The sequence below is a fragment of the Podarcis pityusensis genome (assembly GCF_964106645.2).
Source record: "Podarcis pityusensis genome assembly, chromosome: Z".
In the NCBI taxonomy this organism is placed as follows: Eukaryota; Metazoa; Chordata; class Lepidosauria; order Squamata; family Lacertidae; genus Podarcis; species Podarcis pityusensis.
In genome coordinates this window covers 47,464,831-47,489,069 of record NC_138044.1, presented here as the reverse complement: position 1 = coordinate 47,489,069, position 24,239 = coordinate 47,464,831, and the positions used below count along the sequence as shown (strand labels likewise).

General features: G+C 45.8%; 1 protein-coding gene across 2 annotated transcripts in view; it reads right to left on the bottom strand.

Moving 5' to 3' along the window:
* Window positions 1–584: 584 nt before the first annotated feature.
* Window positions 585–24,239, bottom strand: part of SLC7A3 (solute carrier family 7 member 3) — a 31,097-nt gene continuing 7,442 nt past the window's right edge. For both annotated transcript variants that reach the window (XM_080990360.1, XM_080990361.1), the window contains exons 2-12: window positions 11,702–12,111; window positions 10,654–10,812; window positions 9,844–10,021; window positions 9,052–9,164; window positions 7,958–8,180; window positions 5,177–5,316; window positions 4,584–4,686; window positions 4,234–4,445; window positions 3,178–3,344; window positions 1,367–1,475; window positions 585–1,231 (exon numbers count right to left, since the gene is read on the bottom strand). In XM_080990360.1, coding sequence (XP_080846486.1) covers window positions 1,101–1,231; window positions 1,367–1,475; window positions 3,178–3,344; window positions 4,234–4,445; window positions 4,584–4,686; window positions 5,177–5,316; window positions 7,958–8,180; window positions 9,052–9,164; window positions 9,844–10,021; window positions 10,654–10,812; window positions 11,702–12,071 — 1,905 coding nt within the window. In that variant the 5' untranslated portion in view covers window positions 12,072–12,111 and the 3' untranslated portion in view covers window positions 585–1,100. The remainder of the gene's footprint in view (window positions 1,232–1,366; window positions 1,476–3,177; window positions 3,345–4,233; window positions 4,446–4,583; window positions 4,687–5,176; window positions 5,317–7,957; window positions 8,181–9,051; window positions 9,165–9,843; window positions 10,022–10,653; window positions 10,813–11,701; window positions 12,112–24,239) is intronic.

The following is a 24,239-nucleotide window of genomic DNA, read 5'->3' as shown; positions in this document are numbered from 1 at the left end:
GAGAGATTAGGAATCAGGCTTCATAAGGTGAACTTCAGTGCAGAAATGTTTCCCATCCTTATGACAAGTAGAATTATTCCAGCGCCCTCAATAAAATAGTAAATGCATACGGGTTGCAAAAATGTGAAAGTGCTGAGTGAAGAGCAGGGCCATTGCAGAAAAAGATTTCAATTATGCCTTGTTATTTGTAATCCCATGCAATGCACCATCATTTAAAAGTGCTACAGTATCAAGAAACAGGCCCTTGCCTTGTGCCTCAGAATGTTTGACTTGTGCTAGTGGAAGGGAGGGTGGTTTATTCTGCTTGTAAAGCAACACCAAGTTTGCTTTACCAGTGTGGCCTCTGGCTAAGAAGTAAGCCTGGGTAAAGCAGCTGGCAAAAGGAAAGATGTTCCTCTGCAGTGGAACCGAATCTATTCAAGTGCTTCTGCCGCACCATCACATTGGACTACTGAATGGCCCCAGACCAGATTGCCAGAAGCCCCAGAATAATTGTGTGTTTTATGGAGCCATGTATTTTAGCTTTTAGGTGTGTTGAAAGAGAGCTTAATAAGAAAGTAAATTGACATGAAGTATGACCAACATAACAAAAAAACCCACATTTTTATTTTTTTAAAAATGGTCCTTTGGAGTTTTAATCGTACAAAACATCAATGTTTTGACGTTATACAAACAATGAACAGGACAGCAACAAATACTTATAGCTTCAGGGTCTAGAGACATGTTTTTGGACTGCAGACAAGCTGACACTTTCACAAACATCTACATGTGAGAAAGACAACCTCTTGCCAACACGGCCCAAAGAGAATAAACACAGACATGAAGGGAGGGGCAGCTTCTTTGCTCGGGGGTTGTCTTTCCCCCAAGAGCAGAAGAATCAGCTCTCCCTTGAGTCTGCCCCACTTCCTGCTGGTGCTTCCTCTCCCCTCCTGCTCTACAGGATGACACGATTGACTTGGATATACTACAGCATGCTGGAGAGACCATTTGCCCAAGAGCTTGTCATCTGCTTGTCCTAGGGTGGCATAGGAGGCAGGTAGAGCTCAAGGGGACCTGTGGTGGGTAGGAGGTGGGGACAAGGAAAGAACCACATCCTCTTCTCAGATATCTCTATCTTGGCTCAGGTCGGAGGGTGCCCGCTGGAGAGGTTTGCTTGCCACTATCTGAGACTGTGGAGTGACTTGTCCTTGTACACTGTGGCGGATCCCATATCCAAAATAGATGGCAAAGCCTAGAAGAGAAATGGAGTCCAATGGTCACAAAGCATCCACAGCCAGGCTTCCCTAGCAACCAGGAAATGAACCACCAAGTGAGATTGGGACTGTTTCCTGTTATGGTAGCTTTCACAGACAGGGTGGCTCCTTACCTATTGCCATCCAGACAGCAAAACGGGCCCAGGTACCTGCATCCAGCTTCATCATGAGATAGATATTCACCAAGATACTGAAGAGGGGAAGCAGTGGCAGGCCAGGGACCTGTAAAAGACAAACAGGCCCAATGCAAGAGGATGCAAAACACCTTGCCTTTTGGGAAAAACTAGCTACCACCCACAATTTCCATTAGGATTAAAGCTTAGCCTGGTCTTCAATCGGGACTTTCCAGGCAGTGGGGCGGGGAGCCTAAAAGCAGGGGCTGGTGAAGCACAGTCTTAGACCAACCCCTATATTGTGCCTCCAGTACAAATTTCCAGTCTCCAAGTAATGGTATTTAAGGGGAGGGGAGAGGAAGCATGGGGAAAGAATGGCTTTCTCAATATTTTCCAAAGATCCTCTCCTGAAAATCCTTTCCTCCCATCAGTTCCATCATGTTCCTGAAATAGTGAGGCTGTGCAGAAGGAGACTGTTGTCTTGCTCTTTTACAGAATGAAGCAGGAGGCTGGCGCTGCTTTTAAATTAACAGTGGCTGAGCACTCAACTGGAAGACTGCATCCAAGTAGATTGCATTGATGGGAGCTGTGGGGAAGTAGAAGAATGTTGCTTGCAAAATTTCATTGGCATAGAGGGGGCAGGTTGTGATGCTAAGTCATGAGTGATATCATAGATACAGGTCAACAGGTACCTACAACAAGCAGCAGTTATTTGTAGGGATAGTTGCAGTTGCTGGGGTAGGTTGGGGAAATAATTGCTTTTTACACAATTGGAAGAAGAGGATTCTCATAACAGATGCTATTGCAGAAGGGATGTCACTCAGTTCCCCTAGAGCAGATTGCAAATTCTTCATTTCCCCCTATACTACAGTACAATTGTGCCTTGTATGGGGTTTACGTTCTGGGGATGGCACATATCTGCAGAAACGCATACAGCTGAACTGCTCCCCTTGGAACTGTCCCTGCATGACCATCCTTATCTTCTAAACAAGACAGAGAGTTTTTAAAGCTCTGGGCTGCTCTCACAAGACCTCCCTGGACCGTCCAAGTTCCCACGAGTTCTTTAAAGCCTCCCAGAGCCTGGTGAGCAAGTCTAGGAGCTTAAAATCTCTTTTTGCATCAGAAAGCCCAGTGCAAAGGAGCGTTTAAGCTGTCCAACTTGTGTGAAATTAATTTGTGGACTTCAACCACACAAGGTTGAAATCACACAAGTTAATTGCATGTAAGATGCGAATGTACTGTACTTGGGAATCCCCCCCACTTCCCCCATCAGAGTTCAAGGTTTGAAGGGAGCAAACAAAGGATCATCCAATGGATCTCTGGGACTGCCCTTCCATCTCCAGTAATTTGACAATGAACAGAAAGTCCTAGTCTATTCCTGCAGGCAGGAACATAACACTTCCTGAAGGAAGGGACATCTTGAGCCCTATCACCTTCCCCCTAACCCTAGCCAAAGGCCAGCAAGAACCAGAGGGGTCCTGTAAAGCAAGCTGAACTAAAATCTTAAGTGCAGTGTAGAGGGCACAATACTCCCAAACTTTAGAGGGAGAGAGAAATGACCCATCAAGTAATCATGTCCAGGAGGGAAAGACGAAGTAAACACACACACACACACACACACACACACACACACACACAACTTCTGAAATGGGAGAAAGATGTGATGGCTTATCTCTCCCCCAAAAGATCCAGCAATGGCAGAAGATTGCTTGGCAAGCGCTGATGTGCCAGCTTGAGGTAATCCAGCTCTGCCACATGCAAGGGCCCCAAGATCCCACAAGCAAAGGCAGCCCTTTGGCCAGAACTCTTACTTTGAAAGTGAGGCGCGTCTTGCTCTCTGGCTGCCTCCAGATGATGATGGTGCCAACGAGTGAAACAACCAGGAGAACCACACAGGCAACGACCCAGCCAATGCTGCATTGCATGAGAGCTGCTGACTGTTGTGCCAAGATGCCACAGAGAGTGGTGATCATCAGAGCTGCAAGACAAGACCACCAAAAGCCAGATTTATAGAGCTGAAAACTGCCCCATCGTTCCACCTGAGAATCTTTTACCTCAAGGCAGAGACCTCTAGAAGCTGGACACCAACTCACATCAGCCCCAACTCACATGGTTGGGGCCAGAGAAGATGGAAGGCTCATTCATTCATTCATTCATTCAATTTGTAGTCCACCTTTCCTCCAAGGAGCTCAAGGTGGCACACATAGTTGTGCCCCCTCCATTTTACTCTCACCGCAACCCAGGGCTGAGAGGCAGCGACTGGTCCCGGATTACTGGGGATCTGGCCCCTGCTCTCCCTTGTCCTTGCCGAAACTCTAACCTACTGGTTCGCAAATCTTTTCCTCTGGGCCACAATTTCAGAATAAAAATTTACTTGCACTACACTGGATTTTTTATTGATAAATTGGAAAACAAAAAGAAACAACTCCCAGTAGTACTTGATTTAGAACACAACTGCTTTATAATATGGGACATCCAGAAAGTAGAAAACAATTCAGCTACATAAGAACATATATCATTCCCAAAATATAATGTTGGTTGTCCTTGAATCTTCCCACCACACTTGCTATCCTCTCCTATCACATCAGTGTGGCATACCACACCCTTTGAGAATCATGGCTCTAGCCACCAACAATAGGTGGGCCACAGGTTCCTCATTCCTGTTTTAACTGGAAATATCGGAGTCAGAACATGCAGCACTTATGCTTTGAGCTAACCCACCCACCCACATCCATCTCCACAGCCAAACCGGAGCTCTGCCTTGGGAAGCAGCAGGGGCTCAGCATCACCCCTGTGGTGCACTCCGGCTTTGCCCATCCAGGTGAGCAAACATGCACAGTTTAGACCCTGCACATGCCAGCACTTACAGACAACTGTGCTGCTGATGTAGACAATGCGCCCTGAGATGGAAGTTGGAACATCTCTGGAAGGGCAGAAAAGGCGCCTCCAGGTGAACTTGTCTTTCAGGGCCACATGGCCATCACGGAGAGAGAGATTAATCACCACCTTCTCTTCTTCACTTCCATTCATCTCAAGCATTTCCAAGTCTTTGGAGGGAGCGAACAGGTCAGGCTGGTATCTATCAGCAAAGGCAGAAGAGTTAAGTAAAAGGAAACTGCAATTCCCTGTCAGTCCTTCTGCAAAGGAGCATCCACCAGGCCTAGACATGGCTTGGAGAACTCTGTGTGGAGTGCTGCTCACTCCAAGAAGTACCCACCTGAGGATGAGAACACAAACAGCAACCAAGGAGTACGCCAGCAGAGTGCCAATGGACATGAGGTTAACCAGGTCCTTCAGCTCAAAGAGAAATGCCATTAGACCTGCAAGATAATAGCCCCACATGACTCATGGGATGGCTTACTTATTTATTTACTACATTTATATACCACCTTTATATTCCAAGGACCTCAAGGTGGTGTATGTGGTTCATGCTTCCTCCCCATTTCATCCTCACAACAAACCTTTGAGGTAGATTAGGCTAAGAGATGTTGACTGGCTCAAGGTCACCCAGGGAGCTTCATGGCTGGATGGCGATTCTAACCCTGCTCTTCCAGTTCACAGTCCAACATTCTAACCATTACGCCACACTGGATAGAATCATAGAGTTGTAAGGGACCCCAAGGGTCATGTAGTCCAATCCCCTGCACTGCAAGTATATCAACACATAGTCCCCCATCCAACTTGAAACTATAATAGACTCTGCTTAGCTTTTCAAATTTGCTAGCAATTTTATTGCTGCACCACTAGGAGCGGTAATGGTGATGGAAGTGTAGAGGGCGAAAGGACAAAGACCCACTAAGATATCCATACCAGCAATGATGCCTGACACAACAGTGGCCACTAAGGGAGTCTTGGTTCGGCTGTGGACCCGGTACAGAAACCTGAAGAGTAGTCCATCTTCAGCCATGGCATAGATCACCCGTGGCATTGGGAATATGGAACCAAGCAAGCTGCATTGGGCAGGAAGAGACATAAAATCAAGACCTGGGCATATCTGAGAACTTCCATACAAAGAGAATGCAGATGGCCAACAGCTCATGAACGAAGTCTGTGGCCACCTTAGCACAAGTTACCCTCATGGTCTGCTTCTGGGTTCAAATCAAGTTGATGGCCTGACTTAAGGAGCCTGAAGCCCAGGGTGTCCAAAACACTGTCTACTCCCACATCCACCATACCATCTTCTAGGATGGAGGCAGCTATGTCCCAAGCTTAGATAATGCATGGATTGGCTGGATGCAGAGTGGTGGGAGGCACCAGCTGAGGTACACCCAACAGCGAGCCCAGAAACTGGTGGTGGGATGATGGTGCTGGCCAGAGGGAAAAGAGGGAGCAGACTGGGAGAAGGAGGTGTCAGAAGCTGAAGGGGTAACAGAGTTTAGTGAGCAGGAACAGGCAGGGGGCAGTTCAGACTCTGAGGTGGAAGTGGAAGATAGAGGGAGCAGTCCTGCTGTGACCAGCTCCTCCTCTTTGGTCTCCTAGAACACGCAATGAAATGAAGAGGGCAAAGCAGAGGAGGGGTGTGCACAGGTGCAGTTTCCAATTGCTTTGGAAAGAACCTGGAGAGGAGGAGCCTTAGGAAGTGTTGGGAGATGGCGGGGACCTTCAGTCCTTGCAACTGCCTTGTTGGAGCAAGACCTACCAAGACCTACCAGGACCACTAGGTCTGCACCGTTTTGGTTTCTTGAATAAAGAGTTAACTTCACTGACACTGTGTTTTGCTCTGATTGCTGACCTACGCTTGACAGGTAAGCAGCTACTGGGGCAAGGGCTTTCTCTGTAGTTGCATCCATGCTCAGGGAACTCTATCCTGAGACATGTTTGCCTCACACTTTGGTACGACCCTTGAAGGTACTAGGCAAAGTGCGCCCACTTCACTTGAGCCTTTAATGGCATTTAATAGCCTTTTGACTCCTTGTGTTGCCTGCTGGTCTTTTAAAGTATGGCTGATGATTTGATTTATCTTATCTGCTTTTTATTTGTTTTATAGATTACAGCTCTTTGGCATTTTCTCCACTGGGCAAGCTTCTGTTTGTTAGTTACTCTTCCAACAGTAGGATTGTAGGATTTAAATGCTGAAACCAACTAAACTAAGAGGAAAACTGTGGCAGATGAAGGGAATGGGGATGCCACAGAGTACACAATTTGCATGAAGAAGGTCCTGGGTTCAGTCCCTGGCTCTTCAGGTAGGGCTGGCAAAGGCTATTATTTGCAGGTGAGGCAGTGGAAGTGCTGGACCCATTGTCTTGCCTTGATAACGGACTGGATGAGAGCCAATAAACTGAAGCTCAATCCAGATATGACTGAGATACTGTTAGTGGATACAGTGGTGCCTTGCAAGACGAAATTAATCCGAGTCTCTTCGTCTTGCGGTTTTTTTGTCTTGCGAAGCACGGCTATTAGCGGCTTAGCGGCTATTAACAGCTTAGCGGCTATTAACGGCTTAGCGGCTTTAAGAAAAAGGAAACAAACTCGCAAGAACTCGCAGGACGTTTCGTCTTGCGAAACAAGCCCATAGGGAAATTCGTCTTGTGGAACGACTCAAAAAACGGAAAACTCTTTTGTCTAGCGAGTTTTTCGTCTTGCGAGGCATTCGTCTTGCGGGGCACCACTGTAGTTCCCTAGACCAGATGGCTGGGATGCTGCCTGCTCTTGATGGGGTTACATTTCTTTTTAAGGAGTAGTTACACAGCTTGTGGGGTGCTTCCGGACCCATTGCTGTCCTTTGAGGCTCAGGTGGCCTTGGTGGTGTTGAGTGCCTTCCATCAGCTTCAGCTAGTGGCCCAGCTACACCCCTATCTGGACAAGGAGAGCCTAATTTCTGTTGTCTGTGCTCCGGGTACCTCTAAGTTAGATTACTGAAACGCATTGTATGCAGAGCTGCATCTGAAGATGGTTTGGAAATTCAGCTGGTGCAGAATTTGGCAGCCAGGATTGCTCACCAGGTCAAGATGATTTGAGTATATTATGCTGATCCTGGCCCAACTGCACTGGCTGCCAATTAGCTTCTGGGCCCAATTCAAGTTCTGACCTAGAAAGTCTTAAATGACTCAGACCCACAATACCTCAAGGACCGCCTCTCTTGTTACAAACCAACCCAGACCCTGAGAAGATCAGTTGATGCCTTTCCTCGTGTGCCTCTTCCACAAGAGGTCCAGGGGTGGCAACTCAAGAACGGGCCTTTTCTGCAGTGGCAACCCATTTGTGGAATGCTCTCCTCAGGGAGGTCCAGCTGGCGCCTTCATTATACACCTTTAAGCGCCAGGCGAAAACGTTCCTCTTTAACCAGGGCTTTGGCTGATTGACATCTGATGCCCTTTTAAAATGTGTTGTGGGAGCGGGGATTCTTCATTCTTATTTCTATTATGTATTTTTATGTCATGAACTGCCCTGAGATCTATGAATAAAGGGCAGTATACAAATTTAATTAATTCATTAATAATAATAATAATAATAATAATAATAATAATAATAATACTGGGTCCACATATGCAATACTATGAGGATCAGACACTGGAGCTAACACAGCTCTTCACGTTTCCTATGTAACAGCAGTAGAAAATTCACTGCATGCTGCTTTTCCTTATCCCTTACCTGGTGGAAAGGGCACAGAGTGAGCCAATAGCTACCACGTAGCGGGCTGGCTCCCACCCCACAGCCTTGAAGGCATCAGGCAAGGGGCTCTCCTTGTTCACCAAGTAGTAAGGCACCATCAAGGTCAAGGAAGCAGAAACCCCAAAGTAAGCCACAAAGCAGATCAGGAGTGAGGCAATGATGCCGATGGGCATGGCGCGCTGAGGGTTCCGCGCTTCCTCACCTGGAGAAAGGGGTTGAGACAGAAGAAAACTATCAACTTCAGTTTCTCGCACCTCTTAATCTTAAAGTCAGTTTGTCCCATTTCCACATTATTTTGTGCTTGTTTCTTAAAGTCACCACGACATTTCTCATGCACGTTTGTCCCCATATATATGTTTTTTGTGTGCACAGTTTTGCCCTGATGACTGCATCTCTGCAATTCCTCTTAATATGCACTCCCCCCCTTTTTTTTTGCTGGAGAATTTTGCCACCAAAATTCAGAAAAGGCAGCTGTGTCTTGATTTATGTAACTTGTTTGAATGAGGCTCACATTAAAATGCAGACTGAACAGAACAACTCAGATGAGATTCCAGCAAATTCCTCTCTCATTTACTATACCCAAGACAGGCACAGCCTTGGACCCCCACCCTGCACACATAATTCACACCACACCACATTACTTCAAATATGTGAATCTGCACAGTGCAGGGGTTGTTTACTTGCCCTGCAAATCTACTACTCAGGCAAAGAACATCTCTAGGCAGGAGAACTATTTCATATGAAGTGGGTCTTGGGAACTTCCAGGTGAGGCAGTGCACTGCTGCAGGGAGTTGCATTGCTAATGATTTATTTCCCCAGATCACAAGCAGAAACTTCCTGCTGAAAGCACAGTACGGAACAGCAGCTCAGCCTTGCCCTGGGAGAAGAGCAGAGATGCCAGAGGGCCCTGTTGATGCACGCAGCTCACCCCCAGTTGCTGAGCGTGGCATTTCCCTCTCTCTTGATTGCACACCTGCCTGTGGTATGTGGAAATACACACCTCCAGGGTATGTGGAAATACAGAAGGGAATTTCTCACCTATTCGCCACACCCCTCAAATGCAGATACTCTACCTGTGGTTGCAATGCAGTCAAATCCAACAAAGGCATAGAAGCACGTGGCAGCCCCAGAGAGGACCCCCTCGAAGCCAAAGGGAAAGAAGCCACCACTGCCAAAGCGCCCAATGCTGCAAGAGAAAGAAAGATGTGCTTCAGCAACATTCAAGGAAGCCAAAACGTAGGAGAACAACCTCCTGATGGGCCACTCAGGAAGATGTATACTTGATGAATTAAATCTCCCCCTAGAACAGCTGATCCATGAACCATGAGGGCCTCTCCAAACTGGCTCCTCTCTGCTGCTACTTCCTTTCCTCTTCACCCCTGCTTTAGCCAGGGATGGACTTTGGTACTATGGTGCCCTGAGCTAGGCCAAAATTTGGTGCCCCCACTGTTGCACTGTCAGGTTTTAGGAAGAATGTGCAAGGGCTTTGACAGGGTCCTAAAGCCTTCCTGCCTCCTTCCTAAAGCTGGAAAAAGCACTAACTAGGCTAAGGGAAGGAGGAAGGAGGACTCTAGGACCCTGTCAGAGTCCTCAGGCCTCCTTCCTATAGTGGGACAAGTGCTTACTGGATGCCCTCTCTGCTTGGTGCCTGCTCAGTGCCCAGAGAGGGGAAACCAGTCACATTGCCCTAAAACCATGTGCTGCACAGCACCATAATAAAAACTGGGAGCAGTGAGTGGATGGCCACCTGCACCCAGATACTATTCTCCACAGAGCAGGACAGGCTGCTGCCTCCCATCCTAAACTTAACAGAAGCTTGGGGAGAAGGTCAGGCAGATGTTATGCAAGGGGAGAAGGGCCCTTACCTGCTTCCAGCCTCGTGTTTCCATGTGTGGTTCTGATAATCTTCCTTGGATAAGGTCCAGTTCTTGACATCTCCCTTAACAAAGCCAGCAATGATGACAAAGCTCAGGACCAGTAAGTTGATAGCTGTGAAGATTTTGTTCACCAGGGCAGATTCACTTACACCAAACGACAGCAAACCTGAAAGAGAGTGAGAGATGGGGGCACAGATTTATGCCAAGTCTCTTGGGAGCAGGCCTCCAGGCTTGCTGGGTTAACGATTATGATCACCTTCACAACATGTTCTAGGGCAGAAGAACCTATTCATGGGGCTCTGAACTACAGCGCTCCATAAACAGTCTGTCACTGGCATATTTCAGGAGAACCCTGATTCCACCTCTGCATTGATTTAAGATCTGTTGAGGCTCTCTCCCTCTTTCATTCTTCTTTGGAGGTTAGACAAGTAAGCTACTTGAGGAGGGGGGCTGTCACCTGGAAGATGGAGCAAGTTTGTTTTCCCCTGCTCTGGTGGATAGCACTTGAACCAATGGCTTCAAGTTACAAGAAAAGAGATTCCGACTAAACATCAGGAAGAACTTCCTGACAGCGAGAGCTGTTCAACAGTGTAACAGACTCCCTTGGGAGGTGGTGGACTCTCCTTCCTTAGAAGTTTGTAATCAGTCGAGGTTGGATGGCCATCTGTCATGTATGATCTAGTTTAGATTCCCACATTGCAGAGGGTTGAGCTAGATGGTCCTCATGCCCCCCCAACTCTACAAGTCTATGATTATTGCCAAGGAAGAAGGTCCTTACCGCTGCAGAGATTGCCTCACCTGTAAGCAGCAAAACCAGAAAGAGAGCAAAGAAGTCAGGATATTTAGCCAGCACATTCTCCACATGCAGGGCAGTATGATTGTGGAAGAAATTAGAGATGTGGCCGCCAATGATGTTGTCAAAGGTTGAGCTCCAGGCACGAGCGACGCTTGCTGTCCCTGGAAACCAAAAGGAGAGCCCTTCATTAACAAATACAACCTCAGCCGCTTCCAGCCACATACAGAGTGAATGGGCCTCAGCACACCACAGAGAGATGCCCAAGATGAATATGGGAGAACAACTCACAACATCAAGATGAGCCACTTGTTCCAGAAGAAAGCAAAATGCTACTTGTCCTCTCTGGATAGAGATAGCCTGGCCACCGTTATTCTTGTTTGGTAAACTTCAGATTAGACTACTACAATACACTGTATTGCAGGGCTGCCTTTGAAGACTACTTGGAAAGTTAAGTTGGTTCAGGAGGCTGCTGATAGTAACTGTTGGCCAGGAAGCAATGCCTACTGAGAAGGTTCTCTACCAGGTGTCTCTATTAGGTAAGGTTAGATGGGTAGTGACCGGACAGAGGCTTTTTTTCCCATTGAAGCTTCATTTGAGAATCACCCCTCTCTGAGTAGTAAAGGAGCCACAACATCATTAAGGAGGCAAATTAAACCTCCTGGCTGTTTAGTAGTTTTAGTTCTGTGCTGCTGTTTTGATATTAATCCTTCTGAACTGTATCCCTCCTCTCTATATTTTAGTAATTTTTAGTAAAATTCTTTTGGATATAGTTCAGTCGGGGGGAAACGGCCCCCCAAATATTTTAAATAAACTATGCATAAAATTATTTCTCAACCGTGACTGAACTGTTATGCTATTTGAATCTGTAAGTAATGAGTAATGTAAGTCTAGGTGGCCCCCTACTCCTGAGGGGTTTGGGCGCTGAGAAGGGTGCTTCTTTGATGCATTGCTGCAGGCAAACCTGTTTCTTTGCACCTGATCTCAGGGTGAAATCATTCTTGTCTGCTCATTCAAAGTCACCTCCTTGACTCTGAGCCGAACGGCACATACCTATCATATAGGAGAGAATGAGGTTCCATCCTGTGGTGAAGGCCCAGATCTCCCCAACTGTGACATAGCTGTAGAGGTAGGCAGAGCCAGCCTTGGGCACTCGGGCTCCAAACTCTGCGTAGCACAGACCAGCTAGCACTGATGAGACAGCCGCTATGAAGAAGCAGAGCACGATGGAAGGGCCTGCGTCGTCCACGGCCACCTCCCCGGACAAAACGTAGACACCAGCCCCAAGGGTGCTGCCCACACCGAGAGCTATCAGGTCCAGGGTGGAGAGGCAACGAGCTAACTGGGTCTCATCAGAGCTGAGGTCCACTGTGCGCTGCCGGATCAGCTTCTTGCCGAAGCTTGCCATGGTTTTCTCTAGCATTCTGGACAATTGTGTAAAATGTCCAATGCTTCCCAAGGATCTAAGAGAAGAGAATGTTGCAGTGTTAGAGCCAGCAATATGGGGTGTGTGCCAGCAAGAATGTGGGTAAGGATTTTAAGATGTAACAGAACCATGCCAGTGGTAATGCAAAAATGTGGCTGAGGAAGCTGGAGCCCTATACCACTTGGAATCAGGCAATTCCTTGTTCCCCAGCAGAACCCCATAATGGTGTTCCACTCCTCCTTCCCTTTGTGGTCAAGTTCAGCCATTCAGGGCCAGCACCTTGAGCATTTTTTAAAGCCAACCTATGTTTGTTTTAAGGCAGTGTTTATTTATTCATAAGCTGCAAGTAAGGCAGGAATTGTTACTGAAATAAAAATTGTTATGAGGGGCAGAAGCAAGCAATCAGGGAGTGCCAGTTCCAAAGCACAATGTTCATCCTGGATCCCCAGAATCTAAGTAACCTGTAACCCAAGGACAGTTGAGGAATTTTCACTGGCCCTTTTTCAAATCAAGTAGGTTAGACTGTGTGGGACGCAGGTGGCGCTGTGGGTTAAACCACAGAGCCTAGGGCTTGCCGATCAGAAGGTCGGCAGTTCGAATCCCCGCGACGGGGTGAGCCCCCGTTGCTCGGTCCCTGCTCCTGCCACCCTAGCAGTTCGAAAGCATGTCAAAGTGCAAGTAGATAAATAGGTACCGCTCCAGCAGGAAGGTAAACGGCATTTCCATGCGTTGCTCTGGTTCACCAGGAGCGGCTTAGTCATGCTGGCCACATGACCCGGAAGCTGTATGCTGGCTCCCTCGGCCAATAAAGCGAGATGAGCGCTGCAACCCCAGAGTCATCCGCGACTGGACCTAAGGGTCAGGGGTCCCTTTGCCTTTACCTTAGGTTAGACTGTAGCTTTTAAGTCTAGGGCAGCAGTGGCTAACTCTCAGTTCAGGGGCATGATCCAGCCCTCCAAGACCCTAGTGATTTTGGCATTAGCGTTAAAAGTGGGGAGGGATTAAATTAGGCATAGCACTGGATTGGGCAGAAGCCAGTGCCCTGATGGGGATACAAATTGCCTCCTATCCAGGCATCTGTTTTGTTGAGTGACATTATGGCAATCGGGGGAGGGGGGGAGGACCCTAAGCTCACACACGACAATGTCATAGAACCTATACTCAAGAGGGTATACAGACAGGCAATGGTTGTGGTCAACCAAGTTCTATTCATGAGTAGACTCATTGGAATGAACGGGCCAACGTTATTTGTGCCTTTAATTTATATGGGTCTACTCCAAGTAGGACTAGCATTGGATGCAACCCCATTGGGTCTCAACCCAGAGTATTTAAGGTAAATGTTGCTGTTGGAAATGCCAGAAGCTAGCTTAGAAGCCAAAGGGATGGTGGTTACACATTAAATCCACATACCCTGCAGGTGTCCATGAAGGTTAGCAAAAGGCAGCTCTTGGGATTAATAGTGTTTACACAAGATAAAAAGGCAGGAAGATATCTTCAGCTATTAACCAAAGTTTAAACCAACTTTGGTTAACAGACAACATAACAAACTTTAGTCCAGAACATCCAGCTACGGGCCAGGCGGAATGAGACCTTGGGGTCAGCGTTAAGTCTGGCACATGATGCACAGGACAAAACTTGCACCCCACATTCCTGAATCTGCTGTTAAAAGTCCTGTGTAGATGCAAAAACAGCATCTTTTTTTAAAAAAGTGCTCTCAAGATTTCACAAATAAATGAAGGCAACTTGACAAGTACTGAAATCACAAGGTGGTTTCAATCCCACCTAACCAAGCACAGAGGGGGAAATAGCTCCATGTCAATGGAGCTTGGGCTAAGACAGTGATCCCATGGAGGCAAGGAATGAAGTTGTAGATAATGCTTATGGCTTGATTGATTGATTGATTGATTGATGGCAAATTTAGTAAGAGTGAAAAAGAAGAAAAGGTGTTGGCTGTCACTGACAAAAATAAATTCATTGATCCTGATGTAATTGAATAAATTAATGTAAGCAATATCAATGAAATAATAGTGACATATATATAAGTACTTCTAACTTCGTATTAATTAATGTAACATTTTTATATCTACCTGTGCATTTTTGTAATATTTTGTTTAAGTTGTCTGCTGTTGCTTCAGTTTTCTGTACACCACTTAGAAATGTTTTTAACATATTAAGTGGAATAAGAAATTAAATAACCAATCAATCAGCCCATATGTCCTATGTGGCACTTCCTGGTCTTCCCAGAATTGATGTAACCAAATCAGAAACAGTGTACGGAACTAAAAACACCAGCAGCATTCTGAACAGGGAGTTTCTGTATCAGATGCTTCTCTAGGACAGACAGACAGAGAACTTGAATTAAAGCTCTGGGGCACCCTCCATATTACAATTCCCACCAGCCACCCCCAGGAATCCAAAACAAAGAGACCCAGAAGAAATTGAAGGATACCAGACAATCTTCTGCTTGCTCAACACAAACTAGGTTTTCCTTGTCTGTTTTTCAAAAGATAAAAAGGATTTCATTTCTGCTCTTTGTGAAAAGTTTGCACTAGGCTCAGACAAATCATAACAGTCTCATCGCAGGCAAACAGAAGAGTGGTTATTTTTACAAGGCTGGGCTAATGACATCCACACTGCCCGGTCTTAGTACCAGCACAAGTGAAACCCCCAATTCTCAACTCACTCCATTCCCACAAAGCATTTCCATTCTATTTCCCAGTGTTTCTTCCATGGAAATGCAGCACACCAAAGTTGATTTGCTGTAAAGATCCAAACTGTGCTCCTCTTCAAAGGCTTCCCTGCCTGCTTGCCCAACAGCAATTCTTACCTATCACAGGCTACCAAGCAAGGGGTGCACAGTCTTAACATTTGTAGGAACATCAAAGTATGTATATACACCAACTGCTTCAGTCCCAAATAACTACCTTTATAGCAGGAGAAACATCTCCCTGTAATCCTTCTAACAGCAAACTTGTGGGAGATTTGCAGTATAAACAAAACAAAAAGCTAACAATGCATATTCTTGTTCGTGGGAGCCAGCTCCTAGGGTCCTTTAAGTACCCTCCCCAATAAAATATTGGAGGAGGTTGCCCCCCCCTAAGTTGATGCGCCACATCTTGTGATGGATTATGTGGGGCGGGGCTTACCTTCCCCCCAATATTTTATTCAAGTTGGCACCCCTGTTCTTGTTAATTTGTAAGTCTAGGGGCTAATGACCACAGAGCTATAAATTTATAGATAGGCAGACTCAAACCACAGGAATGCATTTAGTGGAGAGAGAGCTCTGTGTGGTGTCATTTCCCCTGCTTCCAGTGGCAGGAAGAAATGAGAAATAAAAAACCTTCTCCTTCCTGTCAGTAACTCTCTCTTTGATGGAAAGATGGATATCTCCTTCACCATGTCTTCAGTGGAGATGGATGTCTCCCTGAGTGTAGACTGTGTTTTAGAATTCAACTATGCATTTTCTAACCTAGAATTATTTTTGCCTGCTGTTTGCTGAAAACAAGGGCAAGACCTTTAAGGAAGTAAAAAATATCTTCAACTTACTTACTGTTTTGATTCTTTGTTAAGCGGGATAAGAAGGGGAAGCCAGTTTACTTCGTTAGTTGGACTTGCTCAAAGCAAGGTTTTATAGCCTAATTCCTATGCTTTTAATTTTGCTGCCAATGGTGGGATTTCAAAACTCCATTCAACCCACACACGTGGGTGCCTGGAGGGATATATTGTAATTATGGTAATACATCCTCTCCTACCTATTAGAACCCATCCTGCAAAACTCAATAGGCTGAGTATCAACAGGAGAAGAAAGAGGTAGGTCAGCAAGCCTCAAGGTATATAGAGGTACAACACTGGGAAACAAAAGGGTCAACTCTCTACAACACCTGAAAGAGCCCAATGAGAATGAAGCATGTACAGTGTGGCTTCCAGGAGCTGTTAGAACACTGCGTATCAGTTGCAAATTAAGAATAGGAAAAGTAGGAGTGTGAAGGGAGAAATGGAACTGGCTTGCTTGAACATAGTGCCAGCTCTGGATTTTGGAGACCCTTTAGGCAAGACACCCTTGACACCCCTCCCTCAATTGAGTTTACCTACACACTGCAGCAGGTCCAGGGTGCTCTTGCCAGTGGACCCCGTGCTGGGATGTGAGCCTCCAGTCTAGCAGATGCCTAACCATGCTGACATTTAACCTGCTCTGACCTTTTGTTGCAGGTCCCCTGCTTGTTGTATATAACCAGCCAACTGCAGAATTTCCATCATCTGTGCTGCCTCAAGGAATCAATAAAGATGCCATCTACCCAGCCTGTCTATCAAGCTGACTGATTGCACTGTCGGGAGACAGAGCAAAGCAGAGGCCCTCTCGTTTCCTCTTTCTGTAGCATTGATCTATGAAGACTAATGACCATCTCCATCTGCTATCAGACCATCTGCTTTGTTTGCTAACAGGGAAAAGCGCTATTTATGAGCATCCTGGAGAACCCACAAGTGAAAGCATAGAAAAACCAGGATTTGGCAACATGTAACTAAAAGGAAAGTCCTGTGCCATTAACAGTTCTGTGGTTGGCAGAAGGAATCACAGGCGCAACAACAGCCAAAAACCAGCTATGAAAAAGATACGGTGGTGCCTCGCAAGACGAAAATAATCCGTTCCGCGAGTCTCTTCGTCTAGCAGTTTTTTCGTCTTGCGAAGCAACCCTATTAGCGGCTTAGCGGATTAGCGCTATTAGCAGTTTAGCGGCTATTAAAGGCTTAGCGGCTTAGCGGCTAAAAGGCTATTAGCGGCTAAAAGGCTATTAGCAGCTTAGAAAAAGGGGGGGGGAGCGAAAAAAAATCTCAAGACTCGCAAGACATTTTCGTCTTGCGAAGCAAGCCCATAGGGAAATTCGTCCTGCGAAGCGCATCGAAAAACGGAAAACCCTTTCGTCTAGCGGGTTTTTCGTCTTGCGAGGCATTCGTCTTGCGGGGCACCACTGTATTGGCAACAGGGAAGCCAGTACTAATATTTTTGGATCTATCTCTGGTTTATTTCCTTCCCTTTTCTGCTCCTTTTGCACAGAAAATGTGCAAAATGTTTCCCAACCCAGAGATAGTTTTTTACATCAATGGAAGGAAACTGGCATGCAGAAGGTACAAAGAGAAGCTCAACAAAGAGACGCCCTCTGCAGTTGGCCAGCTAACATCCCAGAACCCAGGAGCATCTTTTCAGAAGAAGAGGATTGGGGCCCCTTCCAGTACAGCTGTGGGTGTGAAGGAACCCACAACATGGATGCTTCACTTCGGCCTCCTAGTAATCTCTCTGACCACATCCCAAGCCCTGCCTTGATGTGATTTGCCCCCCAGGCCTCAGGAGTAAAGGCTACAGTGGACTTGGCTGAAGGGCCTGGCTGCTGGATCTGCCCAGTGGGCCATCTATTCCAGCATCCCATTTTCAGAGAGGTCAACCAGATGCCTATGGGAAGCCCACAACTCCTTTCTCCTCTGGAATGCTGGAGCCTCCATAGAAGCTGCCAGATGGCTCTGTCGCCAGAGGTCCCCTCATGAGGAATGGTCTACTCAGAAGAACAGAGGGGATCTAGCTGCAAACAAGACCCAACCCAAATCAAGACCTTGTTATACTAACCGCTGAATCTTCTCAGTGGAGAGGTTATGTTACGTAATACGTTTGACTATTATTGAATATGGAAGCTTATGTCTAAAGTCAATAGATGGAACAAACACCATTAGATGTACTGGTGCATAAGTGTTTAATGGTTCTAGTATTTATTTTAAAAACCAGTGAAAATTGTTTTAAACAAACAAACAAACATTGACCCAGCAAATGAGCAGCAGAAAGAGGAGCTGGCCATGAGGATATATGTGTAACTGTCTGCTATGAACCCTTGGTGGGTTAACAATTCCCTGTTGAGTTCCTTAACATCCGGATCATGGCCACAGACAGCACCATTGGGGACTGCAGGGTTCTTTTGATGGAACCCAGAGTTTACCCTTTGAAGCCGAAATGTTAAGGAAGCATCTTGTTAGCGTGGGAGTTGCAATAACATTGCTTTGGTCCTTTGCGTCACCCTCCTGGCTCCTGACAAACAGGAGGGGAAGTGTCACCTTGATGGATGTTCGCCATCAGCCAAAGGAACGCAAACTTCCATTTCCAGCAGAGCGGAATAAAAATGGAAAAAGTTATGTGAGGAAACATATTTTTCAAGCCTGGGTCTGTTGTGGGAACAGTGCCCAGAAATGATCTCAGCAGGTGGAAGTATTAAGATTTTGCCCCCTGGCTACCAGCGACCGCTTCTTCCCACAAACCAAAGTGCCTGTTCAGCCTGTGCATGGGGAGGGGGAGAACCCCTGGACAAACACACCAGGACAGCTTCGTCCTCCCATATCCCTACAACCAAGCCTAGCATAAACCTCCAGAATCACACACTCCAGTGCAACAGGAGAAAGTCAAGTGCACACAGCTTACAAAAGCCAGCAGCTTTGGTTTGTTTTTTCTTTGGTTGTTTGTTTGACTTCACACACACTCAGCAGTTCCAGGCTGCCGTGATCATGGCACCATTTCTAGAAAGACAAAAGCAAACTTGCCTGCTGTGCTCTGGTCTAGGAATCCTACTACCCTAGAAACAGTCCAGTGCTGGTCAGCCAGGACTGGAGGCCACTACTTGCTGCCGTCATGAAGGATGGGAAGCTCTGCTTGACGGGGTGGGGGGGGGGAATCCAAGCAGGAGCTGACATGAGATGGCTGGACAACTACCAGACAAAACTGCCTAGCAGCATATTCCTCAGTAGAGATGTGGGAACAGGCTGGCTAAGCTGCTTAGGAAACCTTTTAGTGTTCCTACTTATTTTTTAGGATTTGTTTTAATATTAAATAAACATGGGGGTGGATTTTTTTTTATTTAAGGAAGCCTTTTAGTTTGATTGAGAAAAAGCAGCTGATAATGCAAAACTCACTGGCTGGGTATGGAGTTTGGTGGGCGTGGAAGGAGAGCAGAAGGCCACAGAAGACTGCTGAGGAGCAGCAAGCTACTGCCTCTGACAGCAAGATCTGTTCAACAGTGCAACAGACTCCCTCGGGAAGTTGTGGACTCTCCTTCCTTGGAGGTTTTTAAGCAGCTGGATGGCCCTCTGTCATGGGTGCTTTAGTGGAGATTCTTGCATTGCAGGGGGTTGGACTGGATGACCCTTGGAGGTACCTTGCAACTATTCAATCCTATTATTCTATTATTTTTATTTATTCAATTTATATACCAACCTTTATCAAAAGCTCCCAGGGTGCTGTACATCATCATTTTACAGAGCATAATAATTACATAATGCAAAGCATAATAATAAAATAGTCATACTAACAATCTCCTTCCCCGCCCCCCAACATTTAAGAGGCCATAAGTTATTTAATAGCCTAGGCTTGGGTAAAGAGGAACATTTTCACCTGCCATCTAAAGACATGTAATGATGGTGCCAGGCGAGCCTCTCTGGGAAGAGCATTCCCCAGTCGGGGAGCCACTGCAGAGAAGGCCTGTTCTTGTGTTCTCTCCGAACCTCTCAGGGACATACAGAAGTGCCTCAGATGACAAGTGCAAGGTTTGGGTCAGTTCATATGGAGAGATGTCTCTAATTCATGGTGTTTCTAATTCAGTGGTTGTGCCTTGTGGATACTTGGGACAGGGGGAAGTGTGCCAGAGAGTCCACTATGGATCATTAGGGGGCCCTTCCCTATAAAACAAAGGATTATAAAGAACAAGTGTATTAAGAGTTAGCAGCAAACCTTGGAGAGATGCAGCAGCCTGCTCACTTTAACCTGAATGGGCTTGCTACAGAAGACAGGGCGGGTTGCCATTTATCTCCCCACCTGCCCACAGCAAGCTGGGGTGGAAAGGACTCAGTTGGAGGAGAATCTCAAGGGGCAGGTTCTCCAGGTTCAACCTGGTCCTTGTTGCAAAGCAGTACCACAGAGCTGGGCCAAGTCACCATCCAGAGAACGAGACCAAATGAAAATGAGGATGAAAGAAAGGGCTGTGAAGAAGAGAGTCGGAAAAGGGAAAAGATGGAATAAAAGAGTCATTAAGAAGTAGTGCCACTCGTGAAAAGCGGCAACAGGAAATCATTCCATCTGCAGAATGCTCCACCTGCTTAGAAATTTCTGCCCGCAACACTTAGTTTCAAAGTGCAGCATCTTTAAGTCATATTTTGTGACCATATTTCAGCACCATCATCTTCATTTCATTCACTGGTGAATTATTATTTTTTAATCACCACCTTTGCAAATTGCAATTCAATGCAAACTGCAATGCTGTGGGGAAAACCAAATCATGTTTTGTGGAGCAAAGTTAATAAGCTATCTTTAACAACATTTAACATTTATACAAATAGCATACAGGCAGCCTATTGGCAAAACCTATTTGGTGTTTCACAACTTTCCAACTAGTTGCAGGACCTTAGCAGAATACATGCAGAATCCATGGAAGCAATTGGCGACTTGGCTGCAGACAGGATAGATGAAGCAGGAACCAGCAACTTGTAGTTAGGTGTTTATTATATACAATGGACTATTTACAGGAACAGAACACGGATCTTTTGCTAGCTCTCTCTGACACGACTCACAACTCCTACACTCACTGACACACTGAACCACTGAACTACCAGTTAGTAGGTCATTAATTATCACTCCCTTGAGAGAGCTTGACCAGTCAGGGAGCTGTCTCCATGCCTCTGTTATCACCAGGCAGACCTACTCCTTCAGATTGCCTTCTGGCTGTCTGCCAAACCTTAATTGACTCTGTGTGAGTAGCTGCACGTACACAGTTTCCCAACACAGCCCCCAGTTTACGCGCATGCAATATGTGTGCGACTGTGTATATGTGCATCGCACTGAACCCCAAAGTGACCTGGAGACATCATAAAAACATCACTGAAAAATCTCTAAAAAGGCAGAACGGGGGTGGAACAGGGTGTTTTCAGGCTTTTTCAATGGGTTTTGATTATATATGATTTCATCGATGCATGCTGGATGTTGGATCCAAGACAACTCACAGTGCTCTCCCATCCAAAGGAGAAGTAAACCCAGGAGCTTTGCCTCATAACTTCCCACCAGTTTGAAAACATTAAACTACCAGCCTCCTACCCAGAGAAGCCTTGCTCACATCAAGGCACCACTGCAGCTTCTGTTATCATACAAGTTCTGGTTGAAGGGATGGAATTGACAGAGCAGAACAAGAAAAGGTGCCAAAGCAAAATGCTGTCCCTCTGCAATCAGTGCCCAGAAGTGCCCTAGCTTATCTACGAGGTTGGCAGTTGGGTTGGCAAAACACATAATTAAACGCTTCCTCCTCGGAAGAGCAACTGAACTCACATTTCACTGCCAGAGCAAGGAAGTTAATTGTGCCTTTCTATGCTCATCTGATCCTATTAATAGATAATAATTTTACTTGAGCAGAAGGAAGCACCAGAGAAGGTCATGGTTGCCTGGCCCCAGCTCCAGCTGAAAACTAGCGTAACCTAGGTTACTGCCGAAGAAAAGGAAGCCTGGGGTAAGAAAGCAAGAAAAGGCTGTGACTGGCAGGAGCCAGAAGCTGTGCCTCCCTTTCCCTGTTGGCATCAGGTGCTCACTCTCTGGCTAATGTTAGGCTGCTCTGTTGGTCTAAATCTATTTCTGCACTATTATCACTTTAGATTGCTGGCAGATCCTTCCATATTTGAAGAAATCCCCTTATATCCTACTTTTCTATGTTCAGGGATTTTGATTTTTTAATTTGGGTGGTGGTGACAGCACAGCACTCCACCCTGCAAGCCCATGCGCATGCACAGGGCGGCCTAGAAACAGGGTTGCCAAAATCTCCATACCAACTTAGATCTTTTCACTGGGCTACAAATAGGGAGCCATGCTCCAGAGAACAAGCTTGATTCAGTTCTGCAGCCAAAAAGCAAAGCTGCCAGCTACACAAACACAATATGCCATTCAAATTCTGGGTTCTTCACAAAGCTATATGAAACATACAGATTGGATACCAGACCCATTCCTTAAGCAAAGCCTTTGCTGGCGGCTCTCTAGAATTACAGAAAGCTATTTGGAGGAAGTGGTCCTTGCATCATTACACACACACTAGATGACCACAACACATTCTATTCAAGTCTGCCTTGGACAGATGCTCTTTAAATCTATCTTGTGCAAAATACAGCTGCTCAGATGCTTGTTGGGCCACAACAGAACTACAACTAGGACTATAACTCTCCTTGGCCCAGACTCTCCAGGTGTCCCTATTTTTCAGGGACAGTCCTGGATTTACAGAAGCTGTCCTGGTTTCTCATTTGAATGTCTTGCTTTTCCTTAGGACGTCCCTATTTCCATCGGAGAAATGTTGGAGGGTATGGCTCAATTATGCACCTCCCAAGCCAAGGAGATAGATAAGTAACTATACAACTTTTAGAAGACATCTGAAGGCAGATCTGTGTAGGGAAGGTTTTTTTAATGTTTAATGTTTTATGTTGTTATATGTGTTCGAAGCCTCCCAGAGTGGTTGGGGAAACCCAGTCAGATGGGCGAGGTATAACAACAACAACAACAACAACAACAACAACCGTTGTTGAATAGGATGTCCTGATTTTCATCAGAGAAATGTTGGAGAGTATGTTAGCCCCAGCCACACCTGAAATCTAAAACATCTGGAGGGCACCAGGCTGACAAAGACTGGACTACCTATTCAAAGCACATAACACCTATTACACTGGCTTGCTGTTCATGTCCTGATTCTTGGCCCACTTTAAAGTGCTGGTGTTCACCTTTAAAGGCTTGAGTGGTTTGGGACCAGGTTATTTGGATACTCACACCAGTTCAGGCCTTAAGATTAAGCTCAAAGGCCCTGCATGGGGGCCTGCCATCAAACTTGTGGCCACTAGAAACAGGTGCATATGGCTCTCCTTCACACTAGCAAAGAATGCATGGCTTCTACGTTACAGTCAAACCTCGGTTGTTGAACGTAATCCGTTCCGGAAGAGTGTTCGACTGCCAAAATGTTCGACAACCAAGGCGTGGCTTCCAACTGGCTGCAAGAGCTTCTCGCACTCAAGCGGAACCGTGTCGGACATTCAGGTTCCAAAAAACGTTTGAAAATTGGAACATTTACTTCCAGGTTTTTGGCGTTTGGGAGCCAAAATGCACGATAACGAAGGCGTTCAGAAACCAAGGTTTGACTCTAGTGACTTTTAAACAAGAGTCTGAACACTTCCTCCCTGCTAACACTGCTTTTTAATATGCAGTGTTCCTGTGTTGTTTTTAAGTGCTACTGTTTTACTGCCCCAATGCTTATACAATGTTTAATAATTATTTTTAATATTTCATAATTTTCTTGTTTCTACTTGTAAGTCGCTTTCAGACACCTTCATGGAAAACCTGACAAATTATTAATAATGTAATAGCAATTATTTTTAGTTTTGGATTGTGGTTTTATTACAGTCTATATGTCTTTGCTCTTCTATAAGCTGCATTGGGAAGATTTTGCCCAAATATTTTGAAATAAATGAAATATATAAAAATGTCCTCCCATTTCTTATTTTCCCTTTATATTGGTTGTTTCCCAGTATTTACATGTTGGATTTAAGGTTCGGGGGGCAAAAGCAGGCCAGAGGGAGGTAAGCCACCTGAGTGGCATGATGCTGTCAGAAATACAAACCATCATTCCTTTAAAGAGAGACAGAGACAGAGGGAGAAATAGTTGGCAATTTTCACCTGAATGTGGGAGCTGCACTTTAATGAGCTATGGAGACAAAGACAATAATCTAGACTTTGGCAAACAAACACGACTCATGTGTTATCGGTTAAGGGGTGTCTTGCGGGTACCAAGAATTAATGGTTCGTTTCAGAGTTTTCTTCCCAAATGCATTATCTTACAATCTCCTGAAGACAGGATGGGTTAAAATTAAAAGCTTAACTGAAAAGTTGGTTTATTGTGGAATTAGCATTTTGAGCTCTTAGATCTCCTTGTTTGTTCTCCTGATCAAGAGGACTTTTGAGACCGTAGCTCAGTCCTGCGCAATAAAAATATGTGTTGATTAAAAAAAATAACACAGGTGCATTAATGAAAGTTGCAAAATGCAACAAACAGGTCTTGGTTGTTTGCTTTTCAGTCCCTTCCCCTCCCCACCTCCATTTGCTCCTTTTCATTAAATCTGTTTGCT